Raw genomic sequence first — 24,413 nt, forward strand, 5'->3', positions numbered from 1 at the left:
AGCCAACTCGATTATGAACGTAAACAATCGTGTTTTCTAACTGTTGTCGCAAGTGACGGCGGCAACAAACCTTTGGTGACAACAGCCAGCGTTTTGGTCAGCGTTATAGGCGTCAATGAATTCCCTCCAACGTTTGTTCGCCAATCCTATACCGTTTCTGTTCTAGAAAATATTACTCCAGGCAAGCAATTATATTAATATTAAATGAAAATTAAGTTAATCAATGATAATTTTTCTCTGACCATTTTCTCTGTCTATTATCAAAACAGTGAATGACAGATTTTTTTTTACCGAGTATAGTTTTTAGTATTAGAAAATGCATATGGTAAGGAACCAAAACCTATTGTCTTATGGGGATATTTTCATTTATATATGTATACCTTTTTACATTTAAATGATTATTTTTTAGGTCAATTCATGTATAAAATGGAAATACATGGTATTATTATACAGTCAAAGCTGCTTAAGAGACCACCTGTATTAAGCAAAACCTGTGTTTTAGGCCCATTAGTTTTAGATCCCTCTGTAGTGCATTTCATATAGATCAAATCTGTATTAAAAGACCAACCGTCTCATGAAACCCCTTTTTTTCTCTCCCTTGAGTGGTCTTAAAACAGGTTTCACTGTATGTCTTCTTATACATTACTGTGTGTCCCAATGAACTCAAAAACTCTTCAAATTTGTAAAAGAAAGATGACTTTAATTCCAAATATATTACGTACGCGTTATAAATTTAGATACAAATCGGAGGTATTAATCCTAAAAATAAATTGTTTAAGAACATCTACCACTTGTGATGTGACAACATTTACATTTGTGGTGACGTCATTTTGTATTCTGTACAAAAGGTTAAATTAAAGTTTTGAGAAAGTAAAATAACGATAGAAAATTTATTGAAAAAGTCTACGCTATTGCAGTGGATAAATATGAACGACATGAAGATCTTTTTTTTTCGGAACAGAAATTATAATTTTTGTTAATAAGTTGTATGCGTTCGAAGCGCTTTTCTGGATTTTCTTCATCAGGAAATCTCAAACCCAAACATTTGAAAGGTAGGAATGTATAAATATGTATAAACGTTAGGAGCTGTATGACTTAAATAGAAACATATTTTGATTGTCGTTAAACAGTTAATACCATTTTCTTACATCTTGTTTTCATGTATTATCTTATTTGCAACAGGAACATCGATAACACAAGTACAGGCTAAGGACGAAGATCACGGCGAAGATGGGACCATTATTTATTCTATATCTACTCATTCAGACCTTTTTACCATAGACAATGACAGTGGAATAATCCGACCAGTGACTACCTTAGACCGCGAAACTACTGGTTCATATCTTGTTGAAATTCATGCGATCGACCAATCAAAAAACGCGAAACAAACAGGAACAACAACTTTGACAGTAGTGATTGATGATGTAAACGAAGAAGGTCCCTTGTGTAAAACAGTTGCAAGCGTAGAGGTACCTTCATCTTCTATCATTGGAGATTTGGTTTACAAGTTAAAATGTTCCGATTCAGATGTGGGACCAAATGGTGATTTGGCATATGCTATTAACAAAGGCAATACCAATTTAGATTTTACAATCGACTCACAAGGTCGCATAGTTGTGGCTAAAGTATTAAGTAAACCTGCCTACAACTTGGAGGTTATTGTTTTCGATGGTGGGATTCCACCAAAGAAAAGTCCAGTTCATATCGAGGTCAATGTCATTGGAGAACCTAAATTTTTGCAGTTACCAAAAACATTAGATATTAATGAAGATGAAAAGATAGGAAATGTGATATATGTCGTTAAATCTACGTCCAAATACCAGTTTATGAGATTTGCTATCAAATCTGGCAACAGTGATGGAATATTTGGTATAAATGATGTATCAGGTGACATTTATTTGATCTCCAAACTTGATCGAGAACAGACACCTTCATACACGCTTACATTGCAACTTACGGATAACATTTCAAAACTTTCATCTACAGGTTCTGTCAATATTCGCGTTAAGGATTCTAACGATAATATACCAACATTCGATAACAATTTCTACGAATTTTCAGTTGTTGAAAATATTCCAATAAAAACAAGCATAGGTCAGATTTCAGCAAAGGATGACGATGATGGAATTAATGCAGATATTGAATACTCCGTCGAATCTGGGAACATCGGAAATACTTTTACCATATCAACAAATGGGGAACTTATTTTAAACAAAGCATTAGATGCTGAAGCTATTACAGATTATACCTTAACAATCATCGCGCATGATAAAGGCAAACCGTCCTTAACCGGAACCACAACAGTTGTCGTGCTTGTAAAGGACTTTGATGAATTTCCAATCACTTTTGTAACTGGCAATCCTTTTAGATATACAATACCTGAAAATGCCCCTCTTGGTGCTTATATTTTGGCAGTTCAGGCGGAAGATCCGGATAAAGATGCGCATATGCATTATCAAATAACAGACGGGAATGATGGTTCTTTTACTATTGATAGTAAATCAGGAAACATAATACTGGGTAGACGTGTGGACCGTGAAAACGTTCCGGAATATAACTTAACAGTAGAAGCTGACAATGGGGCAGGCGACCAAACATCAACAGTTGTGGCGATTACCGTGTCTGATATAAATGACAATGATCCATTTTGTCAGCAACATTTCATTTCAGCAAATGTACATGAAAACGAGACTAGTGGTACCATAGTAACGAAAATACAATGTGATGATAAAGATATTGCAGAAAATGCCAATTTGATGTATAGCATTATATCTGGAAATACTGGAAACGGATTCCGATTAAACAACACTAACATTGTCGTAAATAGTCCACTTGATTACGAAACCATTAATAACTACATAATTGGGTTAGAGGTCAAGGATCAAGGGAGTCCTCCGAGGTCATCGTCCATTTTAGTAACAGTTGACGTTGCTCCGGTTTATAAATCGCCTAAACTTTACGAAACGAGCGTAAAAATAAATATTAGTGAAGGTATAACTGTTGGAACTACAGTTTACGACGTCGATGCCACTTTAAGTGGGGCAACGGAAGGGACCTGGAACGTCCCTGGAGATTTAGAGTACATATTACAAAGTTTAAATGACGCAAAATATTTTTCAACGGACGTTAATACTGGGGAAATAATTATATCTGGAAATTTGGACAGAGAAAATATGAAACGTCATACGTTGAATATCAAATGCGTTAACAGATATAACAGAAATTTATATGAGATTTTGACAATTGAAATTGACGTGTTGGATGTCAATGATAATTCGCCTTTCTTTTCAAACGCTGCTTACATCTTCCTTGTTGACGAAGATGCAAAGACAGATTCCTTGGTAGGAAAGGTCGAGGCTGTAGATTATGATATAAATGAAAACGCTGAATTAGAATATGACATTGTTGCCGGTGAAAATTTAGATTCATTTTCCATTAACTCATCTTCAGGAATAATATCCGTTAACAACTCTCTTAACGCTTCAGTACAGAAGGGTTATGTATTGTCAGTTGTAGTTACTGACAACGGTAGTCCAAGACGTAGTAGTAGAGCTAAGGTTATGATTAAGGTCAACGATATAAACAACCATAAACCTCGTTTTCGACAACCTGTTTATTATGTTGATGTTATGGAAGATGTTAATATTGGAGACATCATCTATCAACTAAAAGCAGATGACCCTGATCTTGATTTAAATGGCAAGGTGACATATTCAATAGAATCTGGGAATGATGATATAAATTTTGGAATACATTTGCAAAAGGGTCATATTTATATATCTGAAAAAATTGACAGAGAACAAAACGAAACGTATAATATGAAAATAATTGCCAAAGATGGTGGTGTCCCATCTAAAACATCAACAACAACATTAGTTGTAACTGTAGTTGATGTTAATGACAACAACCCAATATTATCGCGCGCGATTTATGATGTTAAAATTGATAGATTTATTGCAGCAGGAGCAGTGATTGCAAAAGTTAACGCAACAGATTCCGATAAAGATTTAAATTCGAAAATTGATTTCTTTATAATTGATGGGAATGAAGATAATTTCTTTTTGATAAATATAACCACCGGAGAAATAAAGACAAATGCTTTTCTTCATATGGCAGCAGATTTTCACAAAATTGTAATTAAAGCAGCTGATAACGGATATCCTAGGCTAAGTGCGACGGCTAAAGTAAATATAGCTATTTATCCTTCAGTAATCAATCAAGGATCTCATTTTGAATTCAGGATACCAGAAAATGTTTCAATAGGAACGTATGTTGGCAAAGTACTTCCGGATAATATTCATGGGCAACAAGGCCAAGCATATTTTAGTTTAATAGGTGGAGACAGTGTTGATTTATTTTCAATCGAACAGGCTAGCGGAATATTAAGGACAGAGAAGTTTTTCGACAGAGAGGATGCTGATGAGTACTTTTTAACCATATTCATCGTAGACAGCATAAATAATAAAACAAACTATCATAAATTAGTTCATGTTATAATTGACGACATAAATGATAACAATCCTTGGTTTTTAATGCCATATAGAGAAATTTCAGTGGTAGAAAATAGTCCGGTGGGTTTGCCTGTAGTAATCTTTTCAGTAACAGATGACGACATTAATGAAAATGGAAATATTACATTGACCATTGACCCAGCAGATCCGCTGGCTAATGCTCTATTTGAGATGAATAATCAGAAATCTATTCTTGTACTTAAAATTATACCGGACTATGAAATGATTTCTGATCTAGCATTAACTGTATTTGCTGAGGATGCAGGTTATCCTTCAAGGACTGCAACAGCTGAAGTAGTGGTTAATATTATAGATGTAAAGGATACAAAACCATACGAAGATAAACCTGCTACTTATTTTTCATTGGAATGTGCTGTAAATGCACATAATGGGGACAGTTTAACAACATTCACACCTCATGATTTCGGAATATACCAGTCATTAGCAGACCCAATAAGGTTTTTGACCATGAATAAAGGAGGTGTGTTTGACATCCACCCGGATGGGGGTGATTTGTATGTACAGAATGAAAACTTTTTATTCAGGGATACTCGATATGTTATGTGGGGTATAGCTCAGACAAAGACGAATGATACATGGAAAAGTGCTGCTGGTATAATCCGTGTAGATACATTGATTCCAAACCAACATATGGTGGTAATAGAGCATGTAGTTCCAGTTACTACAGTCAGGGCGCAAAGGTCTGAATATAAAAAGTGTTCTTTAATGTAATTAGTTAATCCAGGCGTTTCATTACGAAACAAAAAAAAGATACAGTTATCTACAAAATAAAAAAAGGATAATGCATTCCTATTTCAAAGACAGAATATAGATCAAATATACATGTCAACTTTCTTTTTAAATATTGAAACCTTAGTTGGATACATAATTTTGCATTTACATTCAGTAAATGTTAAGTACATGAATTAACAAAAAATATGCTTCAATTTGTATAGCGATGACTAGTAGATCAACTCCATGAAGGTACAACACATATTCCTTTTTCATATTACACAATGAAGGGAATAGGAATGCTGTAAAAATGTAGAACAAAAAACTCCAAGGCAAATTCAAAAAGGGGAAATTCATAAAAATTGAAAAAATCAAACGCTATCAATCAACGGAACAAGTGGAAAACTATTTGTTTAGGCAAATTCTTTATATAAAACTAAATAATATGCCTAAAAAAATAGTTTTTGTTCCGTTGATTGATAGCGTTTGATTTTTTCAACTTTTATGAATTTCCCCTTTTTGAATTTGTTGAAACGAACAACCCTTACTCAAAAACAGATGTCGCATGAGCTTGAAAGTGGAAGAGAGAATGTGTCAATACCAATAATATTTTCTCTTCCACACCAATAATACATGTTCTCTTCCACTTTTAAGCTCATGCGACATCTTATTTTGAGTAAGGGTTGTTGGAAGGCAAAAATATTATGCCCCTTTTAATTATGACATATGTTCCTGTATCAATCCAAATTTCCCGTTCTTCATATCGGTCAAACAACTTTAAAGATAAAACGTATTCGGTTTTTATGTTCAATATGTTCTTTTTTTCTCAGGAATATGCTAAAGTATGCATTGCAAGCATTATTTCCTCTAGACAATCGAGTTGGGATATGGGACATAATAGATGAAGATACTGTCGTGGGCAGACGAAAACTGTTGTCAACAGGGTAAGATTTTCGTATATTTAAACATAAAAAAGGAATGTTATGGAACGCCATTGCTGTCTTATGTGTCTTTTTTATTGCTTTTCTATTATACGAAGGTGCTTTTCTATTATACGATGGTGGTTTTCTATTATACGAAGGTGCTTTTCTATTATACGATGGTGGTTTTCTATTATACGAAGGTGCTTTTCTATTATACGAAGGTGCTTTTCTATTATACGATGGTGCTTTTCTATTATACGAAGGTGCTTTTCTATTATACGATGGTGCTTTTCTATTATACGAAGGTGCTTTTCTATTATACGAAGGTGCTTTTCTATTATACGAAGGTGCTTTTCTATTATACAATGGTGGTTTTCTATTATACGAAGGTGCTTTTCTATTATACGATGGTGCTTTTGTATTATACGATGGTGCTTTTGTATTATACGAAGGTGCTTTTCTATTATACGATGGTGCTTTTTTATTATAATAAGGTGCTTTTTTATTATGTGATGGTGGTTCCCGTGATTAACCGGAAGCGTGGCGTGTATTTGAATCTCACCGAACCAACATGGCGGCCATGGCTGTGAATACTAAAATGTTAAACGTTTTACAGAAATTAAACTTGCAGCAGGCATTTCCAAACTTTGAGAGCGTTGTAGGCTTTCGACAACATGAAATGGAAATATTAGGTGTATCTAGTAGGGCAGATATGATGAAGTTAAGAACTGAATGTGTAAAATATGGAACGTCTGCCCCTAATAAAATAAACTCTGAATGCGGCCCTCCGAAATTTGATATTCCAAAGTCTGTTCTAAAAATGTTCTGGAAAATGGATTTAAAGTATCCGACATTTCTAAATTGTTGTCCGTGTCTGAAAGCACCATTCACCGAAGAATGTCACAGTTCGGATTAAGTAAAATGAATTTTACACAAATTGATGACAGTGATTTAGACTTGACACTTGGACAAATAATGAAAGAGTTTCCATCGTGTGGCGAAACACTATTGCAACAGATGCTTCTATTAAAAGGCATAAGAGTACAGAGATGGAGACTGAGGGAGTGTATGCATCGATTAGATACCGCCGGTGTACAGGCGAGACGTACTGGTAGGCTTCATAGGCGTGTTTATAATGTAATGGGTCCAAAATCACCTCTGGCACATAGATACACATCATAAACTTGTCCGGTGGAGATTTGTTATTGTAGGTGGCATTGACGGGTTTAGTCGATTGATAACATTTTTAAAATGTACCGACAACAACACATCAAGAACAGTTTTGGATTGTTTCTTCTCCGGTGTTGCAAAGTATGGGATACCCAATAAAGTTAGGTCTGACAAAGGATTGGAAAATGTTTCTGTGGCAAACTACATGTTGATTCAAAAAGGCCCAAACAGTATGGTAACGGGAAAAAACACTCATAATCAACGGATTGAGAGACTATGGAGAGATGTGTAGTGCTTAGTTACTTTTACAACTTATTTTATTTCATGGAAGATGAATGTTATCTAGACCCACTAAAACTGACAAACTTAGCTGCTCTCCACTTTGTTTTCATGGACGAAATAAACGGGAAGCTGCAATTTTGGGCAGAGGCATGGGCTGGTCATAGACTACGCACTGTTAATTCATCTCCATTGAGCTTGTGGACTTCAGGTCAACTTTAAAATGCCGTAGGAATTACCGAAGGAGAAGCAAATTTGCAAGATTATGGAATTGAAGGCTATGTGGATCAAAATGATGTAGAAGAGGGCGAGAGACCAATATTTGGACCCCTTGCACACATGATAAGTGATCAATGCAGGCTGGATTTAACTCGACAATTGATAAGAAGCAATACTAACTTTGGAATAGATTATTATCTTGAATGTTTGGAAGTCATTGAAAGAAATAACTAAACTGGTTATTTAAACTTATTTGTAATTTACTAAATTGCCTTCATATCTTGAACGTAAATTGATAACTGCATAACTTCTTTATATACTTAATCTCATAAAACCCCATGACTTTTCAACAACTTCAAGCTTTAAAGTGGTATATTGGTTATATGTAACTGTATCATTTTGTGTAGAGGTAGTACATGTACAATGTACAGATCTGTATATCCTCTAACTATTTTAGTATTTATTATAACCAATTTCTCTAACTTATATGGACGCTGAGTTGACAATTGTATTGTGCAAGTCTTTATGCTGCGCGTTATTCGAATCATGATAGGAAGTCGAGTAGATTGAGGGGCAAGGTTAGTGTACCCATAAACATGGTTCAACCCCACCACTGCCAAGTTTTGCCAGAGTGCCTGTACCAAGTCGGGACTTCTCTCTACCTTCTGTACATTTTCCGTTTTTTTGTTGTGTTGTCGCTGAATGTCTCTATTTTGATGGCTTGATTGGTGGTGTTGGTGCTGTTTGATGTTTTATATCGAATTATTGCCATTCCCTGTTTTATCTTTTTTTTTATATATAAGGGTTGGCTACATGGTTCAGCTAAATGAAATTATAATGAACAAATACTAAAATGTTTGTGTTTGAACTGAAAATCATTAATTGTGTCCTGAATATTAAGTTATTGGTCTTACAATTTGCCAAATTAAAAAGTACTTCAACCAGAGACATATAATACTAGAGATAAGCAACTTTGTGAAATCTCGAGAAATATTGCAGCCACATGCTTTGATAAGAATATAACATGTATAAGATTCATATATAAAGAAAGAAAGTAGTTAAGTTTTCAGAAATATTCCTTAATTTTTCAAAATCTTAACAAGATATCTAAATATACCGATCACAGAAGTTGTAAAAGAAGTATCAAAAATCAACACATGCCCCTCAATACTTTGTTATTTAGTAAGTTTCAAAATATTGTCATGATAATATGAAAACTTCATTTTGTCATCAAATGTTCCAGACCGAAACCTCTTCAATTTTATATTGTATAATATTCAGACTTTCCAATCTCTTGTTTTATATGTCTCTACTTCAACTAACTGTAATCGGTTCGGTTAAGACAGGTTTTACTGTGTCACAAGTATTGCGGGAGTACACAAGTCCATTGATTTTAAAAAAATGTGTCGGCAAGCTTTAGCGAACATGTACTTTTCGAAACTGTCCGAGGTACTAGTATGTAGCTGAATGTACTTATTTTTACTATTAGACTTGGGTTAAAAGCATTTTAATGCAATGAAATCAATGCTAATATTTGCGAAAATGCTTTCCAGTGATTAAATTTGGCTATATAGGAGTATCACCTATCTTGAACTTGAGCTAAATTTCATTTCAAGGCATCTTCTACCGTTCTTACACTAAGAACAGTCTCCAACTTGTGTGGTGATGCTCATCTATAACGCAGATGTGTTTATCTAAAGTGAGTCTATCAGTAATATTTGAATGTTCTCAGTTTTTTTTAGTAGTATCACTGTTGAGGGCCAAATGCGAAAAATTTTCTAAGAGGGTCTGGAGGGCATGTCCCCCCCCCCCCCCCCCCAGATACCTTTTTAAAACTTAGAGTCATGGTATGAAGATATCAAACACAGAAAATTCAAATTAAATAGATTTTTTCTACTGAAATTCCTCCAGTCAGGTTTACTAAAATAAATAAACTGTTATCATAGAGATATGTCTCCCTTTTTGGTAATTTTTATAATGCATATGTTGAAATCAAAATAGCAACACTTTAACATGCAAGTTTTGCAAATATTCAAAGTCAATGAACCATGACTGAAGGTACATGGCTAAACAATCTCCATGGAAATGAGATGTGCCAATGCTATTACCAAATACCATTGACTTATCATAATTCCCTTTAAACAAACTTAAACACAAACTAATACATGTAAACTAAGCAAAATTTCAAAGTCAATAAACCATAACTGAGGGGGCAAGGTCAAATAATCTTTGTGGTAATGAGGTGTTCAAATGTTAAGACAACTGCATACCAAATATCATTGACCTACCACTAGTGGTTCCCGATAAACCAACCTAATCACAAACTAATGTATGAAAACTAAGCAAAAGTTTAGGTCAATAGACCATGACTGAGGGGCGGGGCCAAATAATCTCCATGGAAATGACATATGCCAATGCTTATACAACTGCATACCAATTGTCATTAACTTACCACTAGTGGTTCCCCATAAACTGACCTAATCACAAACAAATACATTGAAATTAAGCAAAAAATTCAAAGTCAATAGACCATGACTGAGGGGGCGGGGCCAAATAATCTCCATGGAAATGACAAATGCCAATGCTTATACAACTGCATACCTATTATCATTAACTTACCATTAGTGGTTCCCCATAAACTGACCTAATCACAAACTAATACATGACAAGAGTGCACATACTGAAATGTCTCGCCTTCTTTACTAAACATTGATAATATGTTGATAGTCCTAAATAGAAAGCCTAACTATCACATAAACATGAGTATAAAAATCAGGTAAAGGTAATATAAACCAAACAAGAAATACATGTACACCTTACAATTATTCCATACACTAAATATAGTTGACCTATTGCTTATAGTATAAGAAAAAATAACCAAAACAAAAAAGCTTAACTATAACCACTGAACCATGAAAATGAGATCAAGGTCAGATGACACCTGCCAGATGGACATGTACACCTTACAATCATTCCATACGCCAAAAATACTGGACCTACTGCTTAAAGTATCTGTGATAAAGAATTCACCACCGAAACTTAACCTTGTTCACTGATCCATGAAATGAGGTTGAGGTCAAGTGAAAACTGTCCGACTGGCATGAGGACCTTACAAGGTACGCACATACCAAATAAAGTTATCCTGTTACTCATAATAAGAGAGTAATTAACATTACAAAAAATCATAACTTTTTTTTCAAGCAGTCACTGAACCATGAAAATGAGGTCAAGGACATTGGCCATGTGACAGACGGAAACTTAGTATCATTGAGCATCTATATACAAAGTATGAACAATCCAGGTCTTCCACCTAAAATATAAAGCTTTTAAGAAGTTAGCTAACGCCGCCGGATCACTATCCATATGTCGAGCTTTCTGTGACAAAAGTCGCAGGCTCCATAAAAACTAAACAAAAAATTCAGTCAATAGACAATGACTGAGGGGACGGGCCAAATAATCTCCATGGAAATAAGATATGCCAATGCTTATACAACTGCTTACCAAGTATCATTAACTTACCACTATTGGTTCCCCAATAATTGACCTAATCACAAACTAATATATGATTCCTAGGAATAATTTCAGAGTCAATAGACCATCACTGAGGGGGCATGGCCAATAATCTCCATGGTAATGAGATGTGTCAATACTAATACAACTGCATACCAAATATCTTTAACTTATCACTAGTGCTTCACCATAAACTAGACCTAATCACAAACTAATACATTGTTGACGCCGCCGGAAACAGCATACCTATGTCTCGCTTTTTGACTCCATTAAGCGATACAAAATCTACTTAAAATGTTGAACTAACTATTTCATTTTGATATTTGAACAACATATTTTTTAATACAACAAGTAGTTCTTGTTCAACTGTCATTAACTCTAATCAAACTCTGATGCAATGAAAGTAAATACAATACAAACAAAGTGCTTCGCCCAGCACAGTCTGATACGAGCTCAGAGGTCAATCCCTGGACACAATATTAAAGGTTGACATAACACAGGTTTTGACACAAATCAATGTTATTTGAGGTAAAATATCTTTATAGAAAATTGAAATGGTACATTGAATTTCCATAGTATAGCCTGATATCTAAAATCTAACAAGATGGTCACATTTAGCATACTAGTATATAAAAAAAACACCAAAAAATTAATAGCAGATTTTTTGCTATTGTGCAATAACATGCTGTTGCACAATATTTAGTTAATCTGTTATATATATTAATCTACACATCCTGTTTGGTGTGTTTCTCCTTCCATATTAGTTTTTGTTGCTTTTATATATAAATTAGAAAAAATCAATGGAAAATTTTTAAAGAAAAAAAAACCTAGGAGTAATAACCTCCAAACTAAACCCAACTTTCCCCTTGCGGTATGGCACTGCATGTGGATTCATTTATTTTCCTGAGTACCAATTTTCGTGGGTAAAGGACGAAAATTGGTATCCAACGAATAATAATGAATCCACAGTCCCTTTTTTCAAATAAACTCCACACTTCCGGTTAATCACAGGAACCACCATCACATAATAAAAAAGCACCTTATTATAATAAAAAAGCACCATCGTATAATAGAAAAGCACCTTCGTATAATACAAAAGCACCATCGTATAATAGAAAAGCACCATCGTATAATAGAAAAGCGCCTTCGTATAATAGAAAAGCACCTTCGTATAATAGAAAACCACCATCGTTTAATAGAAAAGCACCTTCGTATAATAGAAAACCACCTTCGTATAATAGAAAAGCACCTTCGTATAATAGAAAACCACCATCGTATAATAGAAAAGCACCTTCGTATAATAGAAAAGCACCATCGTATAATAGAAAAGCACCTTCGTATAATAGAAAAGCACCTTCGTATAATAGAAAAGCACCATCGTATAATAGAAAACCACCTTCGTATAATAGAAAACCACCATCGTATAATAGAAAAGCACCTTCGTATAATAGAAAAGCAATAAAAAAGACACATAAGACAGCTATGGCGTTCCATAGAATGTAATATTGTTCTTCATAATACGTTTTTGGAATATTACACTGTTTAATCAATCTTAGAATTTAAAAAGGTAACTTTAGCAACACATACAAGGGTGAAAATGTAACAGTAAAATTCGTTTTTCTGACATTTCGACATATCTTTATGTATACAGATTAAATGCCATTAATTAATAACTCTACTGGTATACAATGTGGTTTGTAACGGATTATGTTCGTTTATTATTTGTCGTCTGACTTGAAGTAACTTTTGTCTGGCCCCGCAGATAGTAACCTTTACAACCCTGTACATTCAAGTCATGTGACTTAATGACCATGAATAGAACTGAATATTAATATGAAATTGCTTATATCGACTTTAGTGTAGTAAATTTTGAATGAGCTTATTAGATGTTATGTTGAGTGTTAATGTACTTTGTTTTACGAGTTGACCAAATAAAAATGAAAGAGTATTAATAAAAATACTGAACTCAAAGGTAAATTCAAAAAGGGGAAGTTCATAAAACCTGCAAAAATCAAACGCTCGAGTAAATCAACAAACGAAACTAATGTACAACCATGAATAGCGAAATATCTTAAAATTTATCAATATAACAATTTTATAAGTTAATGGCAATTTATATATACTACATACAGTAATATTTCCATTCCTTTCATCTTTACTTTAGATCTAAATCATTAGTATACGTTGTCAAAGATCGATCAACAGATACTATAGAAGGGATTCAGAACGAAAAATCATTCTTAACACAAAACGACATTTTAAAAGTCCTTCGTCGATCAGATGATGGTACACCAGCATACCCTCTCGAATCTAAATCATTCGATACCTTTCCTGTAAATTCGGTTAGTCCATACAAGAAGGAAGAGTCATCACCACCGTCTTGGTTCCAGACAGATGTAGGAATAGCTGTCGTGTTGACCATCATCTTCAGCCTGATATTATTAGCAATCATTTTGACATTATATTTCTATTGCACCAGAGAAAGTTCAGACGGGTATGAAATACGTATAGAAAATTGTACTGTTTAATGTTTGTCATGACAATGCGTTGATCATTAATGTTAAGAAGTAAGACGAAGACTTAAATTATCTATAACGCTGATATGTGTTGTCATCAGTAGAATCTCTTACGCTTTCAGGATTATATATAGCATACCCATTGCAATTGACGAGTATGAAATGAAATAACTTCGTCACCGTCATCCCAGTAGTCGGTGATTCTGTTCTGATAAAAAATATCATTAGTACTGGGATTTTCTGTAAGTTTACTGGTCATAATGTACAAATCATACGATACACTAAGTATTCTTTCCCCATGTATAGATGGCGATAGTCAGATTTTGCACAACTTTATTAGAGTTCTGGTTTTCAATGATCTTCAATTTTGTAACTGATTTGGCCTTTCAACTGCAACTTGAATTGAGTGCCATGTACTGATGAGTCTGATTATTAGATGACTCATGGCGTACATTACAAAGTAGCGTCATTATTATTAATATAGCCTGTCAAAAAAAGCCACAAGCATTGAAACCCGCCTATTGTCAATATTTGTCCCCTAAATAATTGAGGTACGTTGTCATGATTACTGAAGTAGTTATACTAGTATGCACCTGTTCAGATGGACCTTCATGAATAAGTGGCGCTTCGGTCCATCATGATTTAATCATGGTTGAACAGAATTTGCAAGACGGATAAACATATGGTTGATTGGACAATTTTTACATTAGATTTTTTTTTTTAACAGAAATATTAAATAGTTCAACTTTGCAAGATTACGTATGATATTATTTCCGTCAAGTCGTAAACCAGAAAATTCGAATTGAGGATTAAATTGACTTTGATTTTATTTTATCTCAATGTTGTGTTTAACTCTCCGATTAACGACTAACTGGAAGTACACAATCTTGAAACACACAAGATATTTCAACATCAATCCCATATCAAAGATAAGAAACGTTTCTCATTTTTGAAGTTCATATATGAATAAAATAGTTGGGTAAAACGTCATGCGGCTTTTTTTTTTATAAAGATAAAATTTATGCAAATCTTTAAAGTTCGTTATGACATCCTTGGGAAACAGATAAATTGACATATTAATATTGAAATTAGTATGCTTCATTAATAAGAGGAATAAATATCAGTATGTTCTTTGAGATTGATAAATTAACGTAGTTATTACACTGAAACTACTAGAACAAATAAGTATTTGCTAATGACTCTTTGTCTTTTTTAGATTTGATGGGTCATCAAAACTTTTTACTAAATGTAAGTGGATTTCTTCTATGGTGATATTAATTATTATGGATTTACACATTTAAGACAGTTTTGCAATATTGCTTAAGGATGTTCGCTACTCTGTTCTAAAAGACTGTTATAAATTGATAGTATATAAATAAAGAAACTAAAAAAGCAGAAAAAATGTAGGGTCTGTGTGCTTGTTTTCGAGATATAGGACATTAAAAATTTGGCGGGAAATAATTCTCTTTAGATTTTTCATACATTTAACAATGGCACCTTTTTTCTTTCAAAAACGATGAAAAATAACAAGGATTTTGTAAGATTTTCAAAGATGGCATTTTAAACTATATGTAATCAACTTATGGAAAGAAAATATAGGGTTAGTAGGCAAAATCTTTAATGACACTACATGAACAAAACCAGAGGATTCCGAATAGCTGGCAAAAATTCATAAACAAGAGGAGCGAACATCCTTAACTATAAAGGCAAACAAGACATATCTGGAAAAGAATGGCAGAAGATACCAAAGGGATATTCAATCTCAAAGTCGATGATAAACTGACAACGCCATGGCAAAAAAAAAACCGTAATACGACCAAAAAGACAAGCAACAGTATACAAAACACAACAAAGAAAACTAAAGACTAAGCAAAAGGAACCCCACAGAAAAAACGGGGGTAATTTTATCTGCTTCGGAAGGGTCAGCAGATCATAATTCACATATGGACGACCATTATTGTTGTGTCGCCTTACGGTGAAGCTTGAGCGACAAATAGAGATCCTTTCTGTCATGATGTGTCGTCGGCGACACATTTTGTCAATCCTTCACTCCCTGAAACCAGCTTGACAGATATCAACAATGCATGCACAGATTCTTCTATCGGACAGAAAGTTGTACACCGTCTATTTCAATATTTGATCTGAGTGTGATTTTTTCAGTATCTAAGCTGAAACATGGACTTCGCCATTTCTGCTCATACATCTACTACATATTGACGGCAGGCATTTCTTTATTGGAAGACACACATTTTAGACAAACAATGCATGTTTATTGTTATCATTTTGTCAAAATTTTACGATTTGGTATGACAATAAGAACATACCTGATCACGTTAACGACTGAGGCTTTTTAAACGGAATGAAATTGAGGTTTTTACCACTGATTTAAAAACTCAAGGGTTGACTGGGGAAGAGAAATATAGCCATGATTGGACTTTCCACTTCCGGCAGTAACACTCTTGATATACTGAGTTGTCCCTTTTGCTGTGTGGGATGTACAAATACGCAACCACGATATGGGGACATTAAATCCGACGTCCCATGTTGGAGAAGTTTCAAAACTCTTTAAACAACTTCCTGAGGAGTCCGTTTGATGCCCGATGAAATGTAAAAATGTCTGCCCTATCCAACAAGTCCTCATTATTTAGGTGCAGAATAAATTTGCCATCCGCCATGTTCTAAACTTACCACGCAGAATATACATAGTGTATTAATAATTAATTCGTTATTGTCCTTATTGATTGATTGTTGCTGGCTAATCACCAAATGGTAATTATTTCATGCATATTCAGGACGAGCAACTTTTAACAATTAATACAAGATGTAAGTTCTGCACAGTGGTACAACAGGAATATTTGGACTGCTACATGAAAACAATTGTATTCTGAATAGAAATAGAAATTTGGCGTCCAACAATCTCTCTCTCTCTCTCTCTCTCTCAGCAGCATGTAATGTAGTTGTTGTTGTTGGCTGATGTCTGTATTGCTTGTTGTCCTTTTGTTGTTTTAATCATTAACCAGGCAATCTCTCAATCTCTCTCTCTCCCTCTCTCTCTCTCTCTCTCTCTCTCTCTCTCTCTCTCTCTCTCTCTCTCTCTCTCTCTCTCGGATTTAACGTCCCATTCTGAACTTCATACCACCTGCACAGATAAACGGACGTCGCATTTCGGCAAGCTTTTACTGCTGGTCGAAAGGACCAATATTACCTTATTTCTATCCCCAGTCACCGTGAGGGGGTGAAATATTTGCCACTGAACGTAAAGCATGCACACACAAATCAATAACTGACAAAAAATTGATTAATAGAACGTCCTGCATTGTTTCAATTATGTTGAAGTGTTGTTTCGTCGGTCTCTTGTCACAACATAAATTTAATAATGTTCAATAACCTGAATTTGTCAACCATGAACAGTAATGAGAAATATTGGAAAGTTTTTGCAAGAATTGGTAGAATTTCCGATTTCAAACCTACGAAATAATTCATAGGCACATGTTTAATAGCATAATCACAATCATGAAACAATATGACACTTCCTTTAAAATGCATGTCAATCAGAAAAAGGTCATGTTTTCTGTATAAATGTAAATCATTTTATAAGATTTATAAGACTTAGTTTTAAGATAGTATTTCGTTTTCATATAATTATTTATAATACTATTTTTTTCAATTTAATTTCATTTCATTTTCTAACTTATTTATTTATTCATTGATTACAAGTTTGTATTTGTTTTAGTTCCAAGTGAGAGTGATATGTTATCTGACAGACAAGACAATATGACAGACGAAGACAATCCATACAACAGACATTCACGGCCGTTCAAACCATGGAACGCATCGTGTACGTCAATAAATGGTACACAGAATGAATACCTAACTAGACAAGAAAGATGGGAAGAAATGCTGGATAAGGCAGGGTTAGGATATCAGACTTTGAGAAAGCCAGTTGGACCACCTATGCCATATAATCTAAATCGTACTAAAAGCGATTTAACACAAAAGAAGCTCAACCCCTGGATATTTAAATATGGTGATGACAAGCCGGATGTCGATAAATTAAATAATTCTTTAACTGCCTATTCAACGAAAGTACAAAGGTACAACGATTATTGACACACCATTACCTCAAATGTTAATATTATATTATGTTAAATATGCTACAGAATCAAACTATCGAGAGCTTTCGTAGTTTTGATTATTCATAAAATCTCATTTGTAGGAATATAAAAAGACATTTTGAACATATACAAATTTGATGTTTATGTAAGTGAACTATCAATCATGTAAATTTATCGTTAATATTTTTGTAAATCCAGTTAATACAATTATGTAATTGTGTTAAAACTATAATTCCGACTCCACCAGGAAGTGTTAACCTTAGTGGTTCAGGCTATTCCTTTTGGTTCTTTGTAGATTTAAAAAATTCAAACATTTTAATTATTTGTCTTTTCCAAATTTTTGAGCGTACCTAATTAAGGTTATTCCAAGAACTCGTGATGTGTGCACGCAAATCATACTGTTTAAGTAAATTGTATATACAAATATCCCCATGATATCATTTACAACAAGTGGATAAGTTGGTGTTATAAGAAGATCTTTGATTGTTTCAATCTGTTACAGCTCTTCTATAAAAGCACGCAAAGCAAACCTTTGATCAACTTGCTTGCTATGTTTGCTTGGGTGTTTGCAAACAATAGGTAGGCGGAGTTTCAGTCTGTTTTATATATACTGGGATTTGATTGGACAATAAAAATTGACATGCAATGAAGTAAATGTTTATTGTCCAATCAAATTCCATTATATAGTAAACAGACTGAAACAGACTACCTACCTTTTGTTTACAAACATCCAAACAAACATAGCAAGCAAGTTGATCAAAGGTTTGCTTTGCATGCTTTTATAGAAGAGCTGTAAATCTGTTCACAACTTATGTACTCGGGGCGATTTATAGCTTGACAAGTATAGAAACTTGTTTATTGTTGAAGCATACTCATTGAATCTTTGTAACCGAGTATGCTAAATAATGGTCCGTTTTTGCTTTAAATATTAATACATACTAAAGAGGAAAAAAAAGATGGGGGATATAGGGTTAAAAAGTGGGATCTTGGAAAAAGAAGGAAAACAAGTGGAAAGCAGAAAAAAGTGGGAAATGAGCATCCCGTATCACCCCCTCATGTGGGATATACTTGAAAATAGAACAAATTGTTATTAAATTAATCAAGACACACTCAAAGACTTAAATATAAACACCAACTTCATTAAATGGTTAACAACTTTGAGGTGTATATTTAAAGACAACCAGTTACGCAGCTTCTGACTTGGAACAGTTACATGAATGTGACATTGTTAACTCGTTTCTCCAGTTCTTACCAATCTCCTTAATCTCGATATGTATAATGACCAATTGCGATTAAAAGAACATGCAAAATTTTATGATAAGGAATGTGGTTTTTAACCGGCTTTAATCGCTGACATGTAGTCATTTTATGCCCCACCTAGGGGCATTATGTTTTTCGGTCTGTGCGTCCGTTTGTTCGTCCGTCCGTGTGTCCGTCCCGTCCGTCTGTCCCGCTTCGGGTTAAAGTTTTTGGTCGAGGTAGTTTTTGATGAAGTTGAAGACCAATCAACTTGAAACTTAGTACACATGTTCCCTATGATATGATTTTTCTAATTTTAATGCCAAATTAGAGTTTTGACATCAATTTCGCGGTCCACTGAACATAGAAAATGATAGTGCGAGTGGGGCATCCTTGTGCTATGGACACATTCTTGTTTTATCATTGTTGAAGGCCAGGCGCGGATCCAGCCATTTTGTAAAAAGGAGGAGGGGCGGTCCAACCCCAGGAACACCATGGAACGTTAACATAGTTGCACCACTTTTTTTTTTGTTTGTTTAATTTTATCGGAATGATATTAGGTTTCTACAGTAAAACACCTACTTCGCCATGCCTACTAAATTGTATCCGTATATATATTCTCTTCAAGTGCTTCCTAGATTTCAAGCATTTTGGAAAGAATCTCAGACATGTTGAAGTTGTATACCCGTTTTATTTCCGATCTGAAAGATTTTTTATGAAGTATGAGAGGAATATCACTCCTTAAATCAAGACAACGAATAAAAAAAAACGTGTTTTCGAGTGTGACTCTATTTACCGTAACAAGAAACCATTATATTCTTTTTACAGTTTTCTTATTCGAATGAATTTCGCCTTTTGTTCTTTGAAATACTCCGCTCCGACACATTAAATGAAAAAGGAAAAATTGTCGCATTTCCAACTGTTCTAGTAATCAATGAATCTCTGTAGAAACACAACCGTTTGTCATTTCACGTCCGTTAGAGTCGTGAACCTTCATATCTACAATATTGTGGTAATTCGATATACATCATTCATTTTATGGACATTTTTTCTCTCTCACAAATTCCTACAAATAGTTTAGCTAAAGGGTTTGTACTATATGTATTTACAAAATTAAAATTATAGAATAGGTGAAAACGTCAATGAGATAGCAACCTTGCAATCCGTCGATCTCGGCAAGCTTTATTATGTTGTCAAAGACACTCACAGTGTGTACAAACAAAAGAAGTAAGTTGAAGTATCGTGTAAAGATACTTATTATTCTTTAAATGACACATTGGAGCAAAAGAAATAGATCAGGGAACACAAAAGGTGAAGATAAAATAAATCAAGGTACTGAAGTACTGAACATCGGATGACCGCAAGTTCTTGTGAATGGTCACAAACACTTGTCTCAGAAAAAAAAATCACATCTGTATACCTGAAAGTGAGGTTAATGTACAGAGATATATTATTATCTGAGACAAGTTCGTGCGTGGATAATGAATAAATGACAGGGAATTCAACGTCACCGTAATAACTATTATATTGTAGTGATACAAAACAGTATACACTGGTTTGTTGTTATATATTATATTAATGTTTGTATATAACAGTTACATGTATAAAATATAATTTTCATCCCTTTGTATATCATTCTATTTTACTATTCTAATAATAGTGCAGTGCAAGTGCATGGAGGACACTCTTCTGTAATTATATGATTTTTCTAACAGATTGGATTTGAGCAGGCATTCATATTTTATAAAAAACAAAGGCCTCATAATACAGAAACGTAGTTACATGTATGTTTAAACTTATAATGCAAGGCCAAACTGACAGATTTTGTCTTATGTGTGTATCTCTTATAGACATCTTACTCCGTTTGAGAAAGCTTGAATTAGTTTGTATTGTTAATATGTTAAATGTCAAATATGTAAAGGTCTGAAACATGTTCGTGAAATGGATTTTTTAACGGATGGGTGAACAAAGCGCTGTATGTGGTGTTCCTACTTGAAAACACTGTGGTAAATTATTGTCTTGTTTCTTGCGCGCGCTAGAGATTTGAGGGTCCAAATTTATTAAATAATACTCTACCAAAATCTATGTCTTTGTATTATTACGAAACAAGTAGAAAGAAAATAACAAAAATACCGAACTCCAAGGGAAATTCAAAACGGAAAGTCCTTTATAAAATGGCAAAATCAAAAGCTCAAAAACATCTAACGAATGAAAAACAACTGTCATATTCCTGACTTGGTACAGACATTTCCTTGTGTAGAAAATGGTGGATTAAACCTGGTTTTATAGCTAGCTGAACCTCTCACTTGTATGACAGTCGCATATAATTCCATTATATTGACAACAATGTGTGAGCAAAAACAAACAGTAGATTTTTCTCAGATTTCTAATTCCATTGGTATGACAATACGGGTCAAAATTAACCTACCTCTTTTAAAGTGGATGTTTATTATCTAAACTTTAAAACCGATACAGAAATCTTAATTTAAAAGTTTACGTTCCACTGAAAGACCAAATAATGTCCTTATCGCACCACTTCATCAAACGAAAAGAAAAGATGAAATAAAAATTTGAACGTTTTTAATCTCAAACTTTTAAAGAAGGAATGATCTTCACTGTCTTGGGTATATTCGTCTTTTGTGGAAAAAAAAGGTTCATAAACGGCCACGCTACATGTACTAAATGATTATATGATTATATTTATACAAAGAAATCATTTAAGAAGATTATATGATACATGCAATGATCAGTGACGGTTCCAAAAGGGTGGGGGGCGTAGAGGGCAAGGGCGTACGCCCTCCTCCCCTTTAATCACCAAAATAATAAGTATATCATGTTTTTACGATTTATATGATTTTTTAGCATTAAATCGTCCAAAAATGTTTCGCCTTGCTTCGCCCGGCGGTATATAATCCGTTTTAAGGAATTGCGCCTCCTTTTACAAATCCTGGATCCGCCCCTGAGATGGAAACAGAACATGCAAACATGTTCATGTGATTGTACAAAATTAGAAACATCGTCAATAGTAACTATTGTCGTATGTAATGTTCTAAGTTAATTTGGAAATTGATTGCTTGTGTCAAATCTTTTATAGTTTCAGTTAAGGATGTACTAAGGTGAACTTAAAAAAAATCTAGAATCTAAAATTGATACTATAAGTCAAAAGAGCATTAGTTAAGGAACAAAATAAGCTAAAAATATTGAAAGGTTATGAAGTTCCTTTTGCAGCTATTTTTTTTTTAAATGGCGGGAAAATGCTGACTCGGACTTTTACCTTATATTTGCATTGGTATTGTTTGGGTCTCAAATCGAAAGGAAAGAAATCTAGAATCTGCTTAAATTTTGGTAAATGACCTTTTATGATCTATTGAAATCTTACATGAAAATGAAGATGGGTGTTATGGGGCAAAATATTTTACCCTGTATCGTACGAAAAAAAACCAAGGAGCCCGAACATCTGACAAAAATTCCTAAATCTGACTAAGTACATCCTTAAACTAATGTAGACTAGGGGCGACTTAAAGATTGACATATTGTACCGTATCTATTGTCGGAGGCTGTATGTCGCCCTCTTGCTGTCTCAATGACGTATACCCCAAATATTTTGTATTCAAGTAAAGAGAGGCCCAAGAAAAAGAAACTTGCATGCATGTATTCACACGATGTAAGATCACACTGACAGATTTTGCTTGATACAGACATATCTCATCGCGAAAAAATTCTTTCGCAAACCGCATCTCCTTATTGTTACATTGAGTTGTCTCTTTGGCAATCATACCACATCTCCCTATTTTTATGAAACAAATTTTACATTGGTAATACTCTTAATGTACGTTTTAAGCAAGGTCTGTAACTCAAATATGAATGTATGTTTCATGAGAATCCTTTATTTTTATTGGCAGACAACAATCACAAGGCACCCCAATATCATATTTTATTTCTGTATAAAATACAACACATATGACAGCACGTGCTATCCCTGACAATGTTAAATAATGCATTGAAAAACAAACGAAAAGCTTGATACAACTCCTAATTTTATGGTTGTAATTATAAGAATTGAATGTTTTATTTCATAGTTTTATAGGGTTGTAAAAGATTTGATCGTGCGTACATTTTTAATATGAAGCGATTCGCTTCATACAAAATGTGCTTCGGTCAACGCTTTTACAACCCAATAAAATCATAAAAAAGCATTCAATTCTTAAATAAAGTAGTCGTTTATTTCTACGTTAATCTAATTATATGTGTATACTTATATAGATATTAAACTGTGATCGTTTTAAATTACTGTAAAATGAGATGTACTAAATCTGACACAAAAAAAGATAACGAAATTCGGTTTAAATATTACAACTTTCAAGACTTGCACTCGCAGTTGCCTGCTACTATTATAATATAAGTTTATTAACATAAACGCTACATTTACCATAAAGCACTCCTTTTAATTTGTAATATATATTTATGTAAATAATAAAATTTCTTATTTACTATACTATTGAATACAATTTGCTCACGTTCCTGTATCTTTAATGTACGTTTAGAACTTAAGTCGTTCAAGTGAAAATGTAATTTAAATTTTTTATTGGACTTAATATAAGCTCATTCGTCATAGACTCATTATGAATTAAAAAGATCTCTATGCTATCCTTTTTTAATTTGTGTCGAATTATGGAAAAAAATAAAGGGATAAAGCTTGTAATTACATATTTCGAACCCACAAACAATATTTGTAAGCTTAAACTCTTAAATTCACTTGTATCTTAATAGATGCATTCATCAATCGTAAATATTTACAAGTTCATTTTAATATCATGTCTTTGATTTTTGAATACTTATATTCATCCAAATCAGGGAAGTGAAAGATGTCATTTTAAATTCATGTTGTCAAAAGAGGTCATATTTTGTATATCGCTGTTTCATTTTATGTATATTTTGACGTGACATCATCAATACACAAGAAAATTAATATTACATTTTTCATGATGCCGTCCTGTGAAAATCAAGTACAAATTTATGCTGTATATTTTTCAATAATACTTTTTGGATTACAATACTCATTTGGTAAGTATAAAGACAAAAAAAAATCCTTTCATGATTAAAATTAGCAATACTGATGGCAATGTGTCCTGTATAGTATTTTAATTTATCAATCATGATATAATCATAATATAATAAAAATATTTTTCGGTCAGTCAG

At 33.6% G+C, this 24,413-nt stretch overlaps 1 protein-coding gene across 1 annotated transcript; it reads left to right on the plus strand.

Moving 5' to 3' along the window:
* The first annotated feature begins 426 nt into the window (after positions 1-426).
* On the plus strand, positions 427-15,015 carry LOC127717735 (protocadherin-like protein). The gene is made up of 5 exons (XM_052223545.1): positions 427-439; positions 1,183-2,094; positions 4,750-4,969; positions 13,509-13,838; positions 14,970-15,015. Exons 1-5 carry the CDS (start codon positions 427-429, stop codon positions 15,013-15,015), a joined length of 1,521 nt encoding a protein of 506 aa, XP_052079505.1.
* The last annotated feature ends 9,398 nt before the right edge of the window (positions 15,016-24,413 follow it).

This window comes from Mytilus californianus, unplaced genomic scaffold, assembly GCF_021869535.1.
Source record: "Mytilus californianus isolate M0D057914Y unplaced genomic scaffold, xbMytCali1.0.p SCAF_1, whole genome shotgun sequence".
Classification (NCBI taxonomy): Eukaryota; Metazoa; Mollusca; class Bivalvia; order Mytilida; family Mytilidae; genus Mytilus; species Mytilus californianus.

Bases quoted from the DNA above. Each gene is read 5' to 3' on its own strand.
- LOC127717735 (XM_052223545.1), top strand. The intron at 2,095-4,749 runs GTCAGATTTCAG...TTTCTGATCTAG, and splicing joins TCCAATAAAAACAAGCATAG to CATTAACTGTATTTGCTGAG. The intron at 13,839-14,969 runs GTATGAAATACG...TTCATTAATAAG, and splicing joins ACCAGAGAAAGTTCAGACGG to AGGAATAAATATCAGTATGT.